Source organism: Propithecus coquereli, unplaced genomic scaffold (assembly GCF_000956105.1).
Source record: "Propithecus coquereli isolate 6110/MARCELLA unplaced genomic scaffold, Pcoq_1.0 Scaffold80, whole genome shotgun sequence".
Classification (NCBI taxonomy): Eukaryota; Metazoa; Chordata; class Mammalia; order Primates; family Indriidae; genus Propithecus; species Propithecus coquereli.
Genome location: NW_012154174.1, coordinates 1878842 through 1893464, shown reverse-complemented (window position 1 = coordinate 1893464; position 14623 = coordinate 1878842). Strand labels below are relative to the sequence as shown.

Below are 14623 nucleotides of genomic sequence, written 5' to 3'. Positions count from 1 at the left end.
ACATCCTTTGTAACCCATTAACAGGCCTAAGGGTACAAGACAATCGTTCAGGTCTCAATTTAAACAATGAATGTATGTCTGGTGGCTTGTCTCCTGGTAGCTTGTCTCTGATTGACAGAGTTCCTTAGCTTCAAACATTCCAAGCCTTTAGACAAAGCTTCATGTCTTTAATCAATTACGAGTCAAAAAATCTTCAAACCCATCTATAACCTGTAAGCCACCTCCCTTCAAGATGGCCCACCTTTTTGGGCCAAACCAATGTATGCCTCCCACGTATTGATTTATGACTTTACCTGTAACCCCTGCCCCTCTGAAATGTATAAAACCAAACTGTAACCAACCACAGCGAGTCCACTTGCTCAAGGCTTTTTGAGTGTGGCTCCGGGCCTTGGCTTCTTTTCCTTTGACATCACCAGATGTATGATTGGGGCACATTATCTAACCTCCAGAGCCTCTGTGTCTTCCTCTAGCGTGGGAAACTCATACCTTTTTCTTTGTGCTGAGGGGAAGATTCAAGAGGAGAGAGGTCACGGCATGATTAAGAGGTGTCCACACATAGTGACACCCCAGTGAATACAGGCTGCTGTTACTTTGCTGAGCTCTCATTGCGTTAACAGTGTACAAACTGTGATAAATGGAAGGGACACATGGCATTATTCCTTTTTTATATGAGCAAGGACTAGCAAAAACCATACAAAACTACAGCGTGTTTACTAAGTGTGGCTTTTAAACGCTGGGACTCAGAATTTCCAGTCTGTGTAACAGCCACAGTCCAAACATTGAGCCATGAGTGGCGTAATTCCCCAGTGCAGGCCTGGGCAGTGCCTGGGTGGGGCCTGGGAGCTGCAGGAGGGGCCCGGAGGGAGGGAGTGGAGGGCAGGGGCGGCATTGGGTGAGGCCTGGAGCCTGTTCACAGCCTGCTGCAGCGGGGCCAGACGTGTGGAGTCTCCGCGTGGAGGTTGACCTGTGTCTTTCTGTCTCCCTGTGAAAGGTGGCCACAAGGTGAACGAGATGGCCTGGTGGAAAGCTTGGGTAAGTGGGAGCAGGTGGGGAGGCAGGTTCCAGCACGCCGTTGGGTGTCAGTCACTCAGGAGGCCCGAGAGAACATAAAGGCAGACCTTGGCTGTCTCAGGCCTAAAGGTGCTCACCGCAGGGATGGGACCTGAGCTCGGGAGACGGGCAGATAAAGAAAGCTTGAAATGCAGGAGGGGAAGCCAAGGGGCAGGAGGAGTCTGGAGGAAGGGCCCCTACAGGAGTCCTGCCACTCGAAGGAGGGCGTATCAGGTGGAGCTGTGTGTGCTGCGTGAATGCGCAAGTGCGTTTGGGGAGAATCAGGCAGACTGCTCCTTGCAGGGGAACAGTGTGTGCAAAGGCACAGAGGGTGGGGAGCTGCTTTGGAGGGCGATGGCTCCGCACAACTTGAGGATCCTGAGTGAGGAAGACATGGACCTGGGAAAGCAGGCAAGGCCGAGTCCTGAAGGGCCTTGCGTGACAGGCTAAGGAGTTGGGGCTTTACCTTAAGGGCAATGGGGAGCCACTGAAGGGCTTTGAGCTCCAGAGTAACCTGATTGAATATGCTGATGTTGGGGGCCATCCATGCCCACGCCTCAGGGCATGCGAGGGCTGCGGGCCTCCAGGGATCACAGGTGCTCATTTGTCAAGACTGGGAAGGGAGGAGAGTGAGCAAGAGGACCTGGCCGGCTGGGGCCTGCCCAGGGCTGGGCAGTTTCCAAAGCTGGGCACTGGCCAGGGCAGTCTGATACTGGGCCTTGCACCCAGTGGAGCAGGGGCAAAGGGGCCTCCTTGTGGGGACCTGGCCAAACTGGCAGGATCACGAAAGCATTCACTGAGCCCCCACCGTGTGCCAGACATGCCTCTGAGCACGTCACATTCAGTATCTCACTTGAGCCTCACCACAAGCCTACGATGTAGCGACCAGTATCCTTATCTGCAGATGAGGAAACTGAGGCACAAGTAGGCTACGCAGCTGCCTGAGGTTGCCACACTAGTAAGTGTCAGGGGCTGGGTTAGAATCCGAGCAACCTGACTCCAGAGCCTGAACTATGTCCTGGGCCAGCTTCCACCCGTGCCAGAGCTGGCTTGGGGCGGCAAGTGCACAGGTAGACCTCACCTGCGACTGGCTGAGCTGCCAAGGAAGACCAAATGTCCCCTGGGCACAAGCCGGACCAGGAACAGGATTTAGGGGGATGAAAGAGCCGCACCCTCTTTCTTTAGGGCGTGCCCCCACTCCACGCCTCTCTCATAAACTCTGCCTCCCAGCTTCTCTAGGCAGCCCCGTGACAGGGAAGGCAAAGGTGTGGCAGCTCCTCTGTGCCATCACAGAATGTGTTAGATACGTAGAGTCACAGACTCTCTGGGTCACCTTTTCAGTGAAAATGTGCCTATCTGGATAGGCCCAGCCCTGCGCAAGACCCAGCCAGAAACAGAGGCCCCTCCAACAGCATAGGGCCATGATAGAAACCTCTGGAGCTGCCTTCCCACTCCAGGCTGAGATCCAGGGCTCTGATTCCAAGAACATTGTCCCCCACCCCTTTTTCCTAAAACCTTAGAGTGGGAAGTGGGACTGAGGCTTCTTGATATGGGGAGATCAGAAGCATCCAGGGCGCTGCTTACAAACAGTGTCGTCTGAGCCCTCCCTCTTGCCTGCTGAACGGGACACTCACTCCTCAGTGACTCAGCCACACAGTCTGGCCGGTCGCTGCTGCACCACAGCCTCCTAATGCCCACTTGGGTGCAGAGGGAAGCCCCTCTAGGGGTCCCCAGAGCTAGGCACTGAGAGCTGGGATGCCCCCACCTTCCCGATGACCTGCATTCCTGTGGGTAAGGCTTCCTTCCATGAACACTTCATTCCCTGGGAAAGGTTGAGTCATCGGTAGAGTGGGGACAGTCAACAGAGCTCAGCTCTGAGTCAGGCTGCGGGGGAGGTGCCAGCACTACCGCTTACCAGCTGTGTGACCTGGGCAAGCTCACCGAGCCCAGCACCCTTGCTTGTAAAATGGGCATCAGTACTCACCTAGCACAGCTGCTGGGGACGTCCATGGGACAAGCATTGCATCTAAAGCACCTGGCACATATGATGTGCTCAAATCACTAACAGAAGGAGCAGCAGCGCGTGACTCCATAAGCGAGGGGTACCATGAATCTGCCCACATTTGGGTAGCATCTGGGAACACGTGGGTTCTCTTTGGATGGAATTTCCACAGGAATTACTTGTAATAATTTCTGCTGTGAAACATGGTGCTAAGAAATGAATTAGGAAGACGTGTCACCAAACATTTGAAAGTTAAGCAAAGGGTACAGGGTACAAAAGGTATTTATCTCTTACTCAAAGGAAAGATCCTTACAGATATACCACAGATAGGAATCTGTTCTGTATTTTCAGGATCTAACCTAGGGCTTGGCTGGCTGGCTGGATGGGTGGATGGGAGGATGGACAGATGGACCGGTGCATTGGTGGATGGATGAGCGGGTCGGTGGAAAAGTAGATGGTTAATGGGGGGCGACAGAGGGGATAGGTGAACAGGTGAGTGGAAGACCAGACTCAGTGTGACTATAAACTCCTTTCCATTTGAGGATCTCTGAGACTTTCTCTAATTCAGTGCCCATGTCCAATCTCCATCCACTCTCTACCGTCCCTCCTCCAAAGCGTACTTATAAGGGATCATCCATCTTAAGCATCTGAGACATTGCGCAGGGCGCAAGTGTAAAGATTCCTCAGGCAAGTCTTGAATCGCAGGCTTGGAAGTCAAGGGCCCAGGTACTCTCGTTATGCTTTACAACACAATCTGCAGAGCATCCTGCAGTTCTTTCTAAACCTAACCCTCTGAGCCCCATGAGCCTGTGGACTTGCAAACACCCTGAGCTGTCAGGATGCTCAGCTGGGCCCCCCGCCCCCTAAGGTCCTGTAAGCCCCCACTCCTCGGGAGGAAGACAGATTGAGCTCAAAGCATTCCTCAGAAGCAGAGAACCGTGCTGGCATCCCAGCTCATCTGCCGGCTCTCATGGCAACGCGTTTAGCTCCAAGAAGCCGTTACTCAAGTGCTCTTTTTTCTCTTAGGTTTGGATGGGTCTGTCCCTTCCTGTTGCCTGTGGATGATGCTGCACCTGTCTTCAGGTGCACAAGCAGGGACAGGGGAGTTTGTGCGGCTTCTCCCCACACGCTCTGGCTCAGGCTGCTCTGGCCCGTTGGCCAAGGGGCTGGGAGGCTCTGCGCTGGCCTGCAAGGGCCCAGCTGCTCTCAGAGCCCAGGGAAGGTGCTCTCCCTGCCAGGCAAGCTACAGGATGGGCAGGGGGCCTGCGCTGCCTTCCCAGCCCCTTCCTGCTTTGAGTAGGCCTGGCTCTCTTGCAGGTGGAACAGGAGGGTGTCACGGTGAAGGGCAGCTCCCACTTCAACCCAGACCCTGATGCGGAGACCCTCTACAAAGCCATGAAGGGGATCGGTGAGTGGCATCTGCAGCCTTGCCAGGCTGGGGCTCTCTGGGGCTTCACCTCTCTGCTCAAGATCCCTCCACTCACAGCCCTGGAAAGTGGGTGCTGGGGATAGCCAGGGAGTTGGGGTGTCCCCAGGATACTCTGAGACTGACTCCAATACCCAGAAAATCACATGGGCCCCATGTTCCCCAGCAGTGGTTGGCACCTGCTCCCCCAAGACTGGATGGGGGAGGGCAGCTGAGTAGCCAGGAAGGGGGAGGCCATCTGCTGACACACATCGCTTGTCCCTGTACAAGTGACTTCACCATCAGTCTGAGCTTCTCACTTATAAAATGGCCCCATGAACTCTGGACCCATGTGTGTCTGTGAATTCTGGGTGGGACGGTGCTGGAACAGCGCCTGGCACGGGGGTGTGGAGGGCTGTTGGGCTGACCCAGGGTCCGCTTGCTCCATGCTGCTGGCCACAGAGCCACTTCCTTCTGTCTCCAGCATCCGCCCCGGGCCGCCCTCAGCATTCCTGCAAGTGGGCGAGGGCCGGCCCATCCCTGATCTCACCCCAGGCAGGATTTTCCCCTTAGCTGCCTCTGCCGGATGAACTGGGCATTGATGAGAGCCACCATTCCTAGGCAAGCCTGTAAAACATTTTCAGGTCCTCTACTTTCAGTGAAATCTATGCCATTATCTCCACTTCCCAAAGGAGAAAACGGAGGCTCAGGGAGAGGCGTAGCTGGGCCAGGCCTCAGACCCAGAGGTCTGGGCTTAGTGCCGACTGCCCCTACTGCGACCAACACCAAGGAGGGCAGGGCAGGAGACCTCACTTGGCCAAGTGCCAAAGGCTCAGGGGCAAGTCCAGAGCCAGGTGGTCCTCTGATTCTGTGACTGTGAGGGTGGATCTGGGCCACACCCCCCGCACTCTGTGGGTGCGGGTGGTGTGGGAAATGGGGAGGCGGAGTTCCTAAGCGTATTGTTTACGCCATGAAAAGGATCTGGGCTTTTGGAGCTATCCAGGTGGCATGTCCCTGATGCTCAGCCACCAAATAGCTACCTCCCCCTCCCCAGCCTGGACCATTGCCCTGGGGGTAGGGGGTGCTCACACTGTGTACCCCTGCAGGGACCAATGAGCAGGCCATCAGTGAAGTGCTCACCAGGAGAAGCAATGCACAGAGGCAGCAGATCGCCAAGTCCTTCAAGGCTCAGTTTGGCAAGGTAAGGGGGGCTGGGAGGGTGCCTGGGGTGGGGGAAGTGTTGGGGAAACAGCCTGGGATGCAGCTGCACCTGGAGCAGGCCTTTCTCTGAGCCAGCCCACTGGAAACGTGGGCGCATGGGACCTGCTTACACCAAAACCATTCTCCTTTATTTATCAGAAATTCCAATCTAATTGGCCATCATGTGTTTTATCTGGCAGCCCAGTTTATAGCTGCCCAGAGCCTGGGCCTGGCGTCAGCTTCCTGTGGCCTGGCCCCACCTTCCTTTCCCGCCTCTCTCCCTTCCTCCCTGAGCTCCTTCAGGCTGCCCCAGGGGCCCCGGTGAGAGCTGCTTCCTGCCCCAGGCTTTGCTCATCCTGCTCCCTGAGCCTTGTCCTCCCTTCTCTTTTCCCAGCCCAGACGTGCAGGCTGGCCCTGTCCCACGCTGTGGCTTGGGCATTCTCCTCACGTTGGAGCTGCTTGTGCCCATGCCCCGTCCCTTCTGCGGCCCAGAGGGGAACTCTAAGGGCAGGGAGCAAGCAGGCCAGACCCTTTGTTTCTCCTCCCAACTCCCCCCTAGTGCTGGGACAAAGCCTGACACGTGCAGACTCAGTGAGCACAGGAGTAAATGTGCACACAGCCAGGGTTGCCTGGAAGCCTCCAACTGGCTCAAATCATTAGTTCGGAGATTTAACAAGGGAAGATCAGTGATGAAGCCCACATATTCCCTTGGAGCAAGCGATGTGCATTTTAGTTTCTCTCTTAGTCCTCGCAGCTATGCATTATTCTCTGCACTCAACACTTCGGGACATTGATGTTCAAAGAGGTTGAAAGTTGCCCAAGGTCCTAGAGCCTGTAAGCAGCAAGGTTGGGATTTAAACCCAGGCGTGGCAAAGCCCTTGACCTTGCTGCTGCTCTGTGCAGGCCAGCTGGGTTGGCCTTGTGGCTCCTGGGAGGGGCATGTGCCCTCAGAAGGAGACGCACGTGAGACAGATTCTTTAATTCATCCTTGCATTCATTCGCTGAGTGCCTATGGGCCAAGTGACAGGCATGTAATGGCGATACCGCCTCAGAGCTTGAGTCTGGTGAGCAATGGCAATTTTATTTTATTTGGGGCTGATGACGTGCCCAGCACTGTGTCGAGTGCTGAGCTGGGTCACACACATCTCTCCATCAGCCCCTGAGCAGCAGTAGGAAGCAGGGGCACCCTTGTCTCTGTCTAACAGGTGAGGGTGTTGATGCTCGGAGGGAGGAAAGAGCCAGCCCAAGGAACCCCAGGGAGCACGTGGCAGGGCCCACTGGGGATCCAGCCCGAGCCCCTGGGCCTGGCTTCAGATGGGTCCCCACCTTTCCTTTTCCCTGCATCAGGATCTCACCGAGACCTTGAAGTCAGAGTTGAGTGGCAAGTTTGAGAGGCTCATCGTGGCCCTCATGTACCCGCCATACCGATACGAGGCGAAGGAGCTGCACGATGCCGTGAAGGTAACTAGGAGAGTGGGGTGGGGGCAGGACAGAAACGCTCCCAGTGTCTTGGGGGGTGGGGGGCCCAGGCATTGGCAGCTCTGGGCTGCCCTGAGCGACCATCTGGCAGGGCCTCCTGGACCCTGCCTGCTGCTGAGACTGCCACCCAAGACCAGGACGTACTGGCCCCCGACTGACACCTCCAATGGCCATGATGCAGCCAAAACCGTAACTCCCCAGAACCTCACTAGACCAGGTGTGCGGTGGAATCGGGACCCAGCCCTGCAGTCCCCTGCAGCCCCTCGGCCTCCCCTTTACTTCCTGCCGCTCCTTTTGCTTTTGCAGATTAAGGGGAATGGGGACCCAGTGACAGTAATCACGTCCATGGAAAGGACACTTCCCGTGTGGACATCCGTGATCTCCAGTCACGATCTCTAACGCACCCTCAGGGTGGGGGCGGCTTATTATCCCCATCCACGGGTGAGGCTGCTTAGGCTCGGGGAGGTGGAACGACCTGAGACCACCCAGCTGAGGAGGGGGAGCTGGCACAGAGCTTCTGCGCCACGGCACTTGCCCACAGTGCCCCTCGCCGAAGACCGCCCCGTGATTCCCCCATAACATCCTCCAGCCGGGGCCCCCATCAGAGTAGGGCAGAGCAGTGACAGTCCTCCCTGAGCTCAGGCCTCTTGAGGAAAGAGGATATGGACAGCACAGGGGCCGAGGCAAGGCACTCCGGCATGCAGTGGTTTCTGTCCACAGGGCTTAGGAACCAAAGAGGGCGTCATCATTGAGATCCTGGCCTCTCGGACCAAGACCCAGCTGCGGGAGATAATGAAGGCGTATGAGGAGGGTAAGGGGGCTGCCAAGGGTGGGGGCGTGGGGGCCCTAGGGAAAGCTCCCCTTGGGGGTGGCCACAGCTTTGGCAGCCTGGCAGGGAGCAAGGGTCATGCGCTGATCTGGGCCACATCAGAAAGGACCGTTTGGGGTCCATGGGTGCTGAGTGCCTACTGCGTGCTAAGACCTGTACCTGACAATGAGGTTGGGCGTGACTCAGACCCCATCTGTGAGCTCACAGCTGCTGGGCAGAGAGCCGTGTGCCCAGCTAAACTCTCTGCCCTTGAGGGCCGTGGCAGTGCTGTGGACCACAGGCTGCATCAGCGGTGGACAGGGCTGGCCCCTTCCTGGCTGAGCACAGGCTGGCCCGGGGGACTGCGGAGAGCCATCTTCTGGGCCCTGTTGCAGTGGGATGTGGACCACAGGCTAGCAGAGGCCAGGCTGGCCCCATGCCGTGTGCCTGGTGGGGCTGCCTGAAGGCTTTGGCTCTGCTGAGCCTGAGACGCAGTGGAGCTCCATCAGCAGCCCCGGCTGGGCTCTCCAGCCTGGCCCATCTTTATGCTTTGAGCTTGGTTGGGCATCCATGTCGCTTTTAGTTCTGAACAACCTCCCAGGTGACAAACAGTTGCCATTTGGACACCTCGGATTGCATCCACGCCCATGCCAGGGACTCGTCCTTCCTAGAAGGCTTTAATCAGGAGAAGTGTGGGAAACAGGGCTGGAAGGAGGAAAGCAAGCCCTGGGAAGGCCCCAGGTCTCTGCCTCCACCTCATGGTCCTGTTTCCCTGCAGACTACGGGTCCAGCCTGGAGGGGGACATCCAAGCAGACACCAGCGGCTACCTGGAGAGGATCCTGGTGTGCCTTCTGCAGGTACCACAGCCAGGCTCCTGGACAACCCACAGCCCCACCCCAGGGAGCAGCCTTTGAACAGAGCTGCTGGGGTTAAGGCAGGGGCATGGGACATCCCCAGTGGCCTGGGCTCATTGGGAGTATCTCAATGTGTTTGGAGGGTCCCAATGGCAGAGGCCCTGCACCTGTCCGGACTCAGCCTCACGTGGGTACCCTGGAAGTGAGAAGACAGTAGGTTCCCCACGCAGGCCCCATGCCAGGCCCCATGCTTTCCTTAGCTCACTGAATCCCCCATATCCTGTGGGGACCCTGACTACCCCCATTGTATAGATGAGAAAACTGAGGCTTGGAGAGGATAACTGGCTTGCTGAAAGTCCCATGGCCAAAAAGCACAGAGCCCTGCCTGACCTCCAAGCCCAGCCCTCCCCTCAGCCCAGCTGCTCGGGTTGGCCAGCCTGTCTTACAGAGCTACCTCCCCTGTTCCTAGGGCAGCAGGGATGACGTGAGTGGATTTGTGGACCCAGGACTGGCTCTCCAAGATGCACAGGTGAGGCTGCACCCTGCCGGCCACATGGCCTCTCCCCCTGCCATCAAACTCCAGCCCCTCTGTCCATGGGGGCTTTCCTTGATTCTAGGCTGGGACCCACCCAGCTCAGGTCCCTGCAGGCCTTTGCCCTCTGGTGTCTGATGAAGAAAGTGAGGGTGTTGGGGAGACTCAGGGGGAAGGAGCGTGACCTGGGGTGGGGCTGCTGAAGCTCTGTCCTGGCAGGAACAGCCCAGAAACCTGGGGACGCCGGGGCTCAGGGTGGGGCCTGTGTGTCCAGGTCTCTGTAGGTCAGCCTGCTGGCAGAGCACTTGGTGATCAGCGCTGCCTGGAGAGAGGGAAGCTGGGGAGGGGGCAGTCCCTAGAGCAGCTTGTGGCCCACATGGAGAAGAGATTTTAAGTCAGAGCTGTTGAGGGAAGAGGAGACAGCCAGAGGAGAATGCTGGCCTGGTAGAGTGGACAGGGGCTGACTGCTGGCCCCAGCTCTGGGACTCTGGGGTCTGTCCATCACCTCCTTACTCTCCTTCCTTGTTGTGGTGTCCCAACGCCAGGATCTGTATGCGGCGGGCGAGAAGATCCGTGGGACTGACGAGATGAAATTCATCACCATCCTGTGCACTCGCAGTGCCACTCACCTGCTGAGAGGTACGGGGAGGGAGGGCGCAGTGCCGGGACACAGCGCGTGCCCTGGCCGTGCAGCCTTTCCCTTGATGCTGCAGCGTTGTGTTTGGAGCTGGGGAGAGAACCAGGAGCCCTGGGCTCTTTCCCTGGTTTCCACGTGGGAGGTCAGGGTGGCACATGGATGTGCAATCTGATCCAAGACTCTGGGGGAGCATCATGCAGAGGTCCTACTGTCCCCAAAGCAGAGCCCTCTCTCCACAGTGTTTGAAGAGTATGAGAAAATCGCCAACAAGAGCATTGAGGACAGCATCAAGAGCGAGACCCACGGCTCGCTGGAGGAGGCCATGCTCACCGTGGGTAAGAGCTGGAGCTCGGTGCTTTGATTCACGCCACCGTACTGTGGCGCCGCTGCAGAGCTGAGTGGCTAGATTCTTGGGGGAGCTGTCTCTGGGCATGAGAGCCCAGGGGCTGCCCTGGGTCTGAGCTGTCCTCGGATGGGCCTGATGGGCTCCAGTGCATTTCATGTCGGCCCTTTTGTCTGCCTGCTTCGGGCCTTTGGAGCTGGGCCCAGTGCCCCAGGCCTCCTTCCCTGAACTGCCCCACCTGACATGAAGCCTCTTATTTGGGGATAGGCAGGACTCAAAGAAATACACCCAGCCTTGCACAATGCTAACCCTGAGGCAAGACATAAATAAATAGTTGTGTGCAATGCCACCTACAACCTCCAGGCATTAACAGAGCTCTCCTGTTTGCAGTGAAATGCACCCGGAACCTGCACAGCTACTTTGCAGAGAGACTCTACTACGCCATGAAGGTAACTGTCCTGTCTTCTGCACCCTGTACAGTTCTCACTATGTGGCACCAACTGCGAAGCCGAGGAGCTGAGAGCCACCACTGTCCTCGACACTGGGGTCTTCTCTTATCCCAGCCCCTTGTGGGTCAGAAAGGTTTTAGTTCTCAGAGAGCAAGCTGGGTTTGGGAAAGGAAAGCCATGTCTCCTGGGGTGAATCCGAGCAGGTGCACTCACAGGTGTTCATTGCACTGAACTTTTACACAGTCCTGGGAGACCTGTGTTGTCATTGCCATCCCAGAGGTGATGAAACTAAGGCTCAAGTTGAAGGTCACACAGCTGCCAAGTGGCAGAGCCTTGACTTCACCCCAAGCCGGCCCAATTGCCCTTTTCATTGCACCACGTGGGCTCCCTGAGCGAGCTCCTGGGGATCACAGGCAGGGCTTGCAGGAACCAAGGCACCCTCGGTGGACAGGTTCAGAGGGAGACTGCTGCTCACAGCAGCTCAGCTTTCCTACGTGTGCCAGGGGTGCCACCCTTGGTTTGCCTAGTGCCCAAAAGGCTGCATTAGCTGCAAAAACAGATGCCCAAGCCACTCATAATCAGGTAGAGTTTCTGCTATCTGCAACCCAACTGGAAGATAGACAGTAAAATTAATTCCCGACACTAAAGTCAGTGTCCATCTTCTCTGACTTACGGTTACTGACACCCCCTGCAAGTAAGATCCGTGCCAGAAACTCTGGCCTCTGCCCTCTGGCCACATCTGCCCAAGAAAGGAGAGAGGGCATGGGAGTCCCTGGGCCACGTGGCTCAAGCCGACACGAGACTGGTCAGGGGTGGAAGCGAGCAGGACGGCCCTGCTTGCGAGCTGGCAGGTAAGTCGCTGCTGCTGCTGCTGCTGCTCTAAGAGGAAGCACCAACCCTGGAGCAGTGAGCATCTTGGGTCTAGAATCTGGTGCGGCAAACCAAACACATAGTGCAGTTTGGGGCACTTGGCATCTACTAGAGGAAGAGGCGTGGGCAGTGAGCGAGAAGAGATTAAGGCAATGGACCTGCTAAGCCACCAGAGCTTTCCTCATCCCGCCTTCCCTGCTGGAGCAGAGGCTCCTTCCTGCATCTCCCTCCCTCCAACAGCCCCAGAACCTGACACACAGATCTGTCCATCACTACAGAGATGGCCAAGAAAGGCGAGGCATGTTCGTTGATTGCTGCTTTCTTGTCCAGGGAGCAGGGACACGCGATGGGACCCTGATAAGGAACATCGTTTCAAGGAGTGAGATTGATCTAAACCTCATCAAGTGTCGGTTCAAGCAGATGTATGGCCAGACCCTCAGCAGCATGATCATGGTGAGCCTGGGGCCCCACTTCTCAGACCAGTTGGAAACGTAGACGTTCCTGGGAGAGCTGGATGCCGTGGCCAATGCCACATGTACCCATCCCTTCCCAGTGGGCACCATGCACTTGTGCTCATTATTACGTGATGCGTTCAGGGAACAGCAAGGAGGTCAGTGTGGCTGGAGCCTGAGTGGGGGGTGGACACAGGGACCAGGGCACAGAAGCCTCTCTACGTCTCGCCCAGAAAGCTGGCTCTGCATGTGAGTTATGGTGGCCCCTTCAGAGATACACTAAATCCTCGCAGGAGCCACATCTGAAAAGTCAATGAGAGTAAGCACTTGGTAGGCATCTGGGCCCACCACTCATGCCCAGAATTAAGTAGCCCTGGCAGCAAATTGCTAAGGAGATAAATCAGATGGGCTGCAATGGATTGCCTAACCAGATTGGAGTCTGCAAAATGCAGAGTGATTATTACAGCTGCTGAAACTTCAAAAGAAATAGCTCATCTGGTGATGTATGCAAATTGAGGCCTTGACAATTTCATTAGCTGAAGTCAAATCATGAAAAATACCCCCAGGTCTACATTGGCTACTAAGTCAAGTCTCTAGTTCTCCTCCAAATGTCTGTCACTGTTAACTACATTTTCCAAGAAACACAGAGCTGACAATATGTTTAAAGACAATTCTGCTTTAAGCTGGGGCAGCAGGTCGGTGGGGCTGGCAGTGGGCTGGAGAAATGCTTGGGTTTCCCTGCCCAGCTCAGCAGGAGGCAGGAGGGCGAGGCACATATCAGCCCTGGGCCACTGTTGTGTCACCCACAGATGGTCTCTGCTGACTCCTCTCAACCACATGTGGTTACTTATGGCATCAGAGAGATTTCTAGAGATACATGAAGCCAACCCTCTTTGAATTTTGCCTGATGTTGTCACTTAAGAAAATTCAGTTAGAATCATGAATAAGTTGACCATTTTCAGTTTAGTATAAACCACTCTTCATAGATGTCATCAAAGCAAAAAATATTTCCAAGATGAATATGTACGTTAAAAACTCCTGCAAAGAAATTAATAGGAAAATGTACGAAAATTCCATGTATAACTCATACATTTGAAAAAGTAGACAAAATTAATGTTTTTCTTATAAAAACCATATGACAAAAATTATCTTTAAAACAGTAAAAAAAAAAAAAAAATTAAAACGTAGTGTAAAATCTACAACAAGATTTCAGGCCCAAAACAGGCAAATTGTATTAAACTGTCAAGGACTAGACCATTCCTATGAGACCTAAACTGCTCCAGAGCACAGAAAAATGGAGCTGGCCCAGCCTAGTGCTTCCTGACTGCGTGGCCTTGGAACAAGTAGCCTTGGGCCCGTTGTCCTCAACCACATGAAAGGGGAGCAGGATGCTTTGCCCTCACCCCATCCCCCTGGCTCTCTGTGCAGACCCCAACTAGCCAATCCTAGCAGAACCTACCAGCAGCTAAGACGCGGGCTCAGCCTTGGACCTGTGGGCTCTACGGCATTGGCACATGAGCTCCACAGCCCCCGACATGGCCAGCTGCCAGGCAGGCCAGCTCGCCTTCCTCCTGCTCCTTTGTCCTCACATCTCAGCAAGGGCACGGTGTCATCAGCATCACTTTATAGACGAGCCCCAGAGAGGTGAGGGAGTCGCCTCGGCCATATGGTCAGTGCAGGACAGAGCCATGTCCAGGTCTGCGTGGCCCAAAGGCCAGGCTCTCTCCACCCCAGAGCCCTGCCCCCAGGTGTGGCACTGGGCACCCTGTTCCCAGCCTTGGTTCCCTGAACTGCTGTAGCAGGTGTTGGATAAATAATGGATCATGCTGTATCAATGCATGGTTGGGTGCACCTGGCAATGCGGGGAAGAGCCCTGGGGCAGCGGCGGGGTTAGGGAGCCTCCCACACACCCTCCTGTTTCTGAGCAGAGCTGCCTTTGCAATTCGTTTTCATATCAATCTCCTACGCAGTTGGTAAGAGAGTCAAAAGCAGATACAAAGGAATAGCCTGGAAAGAGGCACGACACAGCAACACAGCGTGGAGACTGAGCCTTAGGAACCCTTGGAGGGACGGGCCAGGTCCCACGCAAGGAGCACGGCTCGTAGCAATAACAGCAGCAGCTGCTGTGAAGAGCAGGCTGATGGTACCAACGCCCCCTCCTAACCCTCTTGCCCTCCCCCGTCCCTCCCCCAGGGAGACACCAGTGGTGACTACAAGAATGCCCTGCTCAGCCTGGTGGGCAGCGACCCCTGAGGCACAGAAGAACAAGAGCAACGGCCAAGAAGCCAGAGCCTCCAGGCCCTGCCTGCTGGACCTTGGCCATGGACGGGGTTGGGTGGGGGGACCACAGCTAGCCTTTCAGCCTTCTATTTCCCAGTTTCCGGGGTTTTCCTGCTGCTGTTTCTGACCCAGAGGGAGGGATCAGCCTGGGGCTCCTCTTTCCACCTTCCTCCCAGGTCATTTCCAAGTGTGAGCACAACGCCAATCAGTCTTCCTCTGGCTGGACAGATACCTTAGCATGAAGGGGCCTGCAGGGACTCG

General features: G+C 55.9%; 1 protein-coding gene across 1 annotated transcript; it reads left to right on the top strand.

Moving 5' to 3' along the window:
• Nucleotides 1–882: 882 nt before the first annotated feature.
• On the top strand, nt 883–14617 carry LOC105825493 (annexin A8). Its single transcript, XM_012663300.1, has 12 exons — nt 883–1032; nt 4370–4460; nt 5564–5658; nt 7005–7118; nt 7857–7947; nt 8723–8802; nt 9269–9328; nt 9877–9970; nt 10208–10303; nt 10702–10760; nt 11961–12083; nt 14276–14617. The coding sequence occupies exons 1-12, from the start codon at nt 1012–1014 to the stop codon at nt 14333–14335; spliced, it is 984 nt and encodes a 327-aa protein (XP_012518754.1). The 5' UTR covers nt 883–1011; the 3' UTR covers nt 14336–14617.
• The last annotated feature ends 6 nt before the right edge of the window (nt 14618–14623 follow it).

What these genes read in the sequence shown, in the direction of transcription:
- LOC105825493 (XM_012663300.1), top strand. Translation starts at nt 1,012, where the DNA reads ATGGCCTGGTGGAAAGCTTGG. An exon ending in TCAAGGCTCAGTTTGGCAAG is followed by an intron (nt 5,659 to 7,004) that starts GTAAGGGGGGCT and finishes TCCCTGCATCAG; the next exon opens with GATCTCACCGAGACCTTGAA. An exon ending in AGCTGCACGATGCCGTGAAG is followed by an intron (nt 7,119 to 7,856) that starts GTAACTAGGAGA and finishes TTCTGTCCACAG; the next exon opens with GGCTTAGGAACCAAAGAGGG.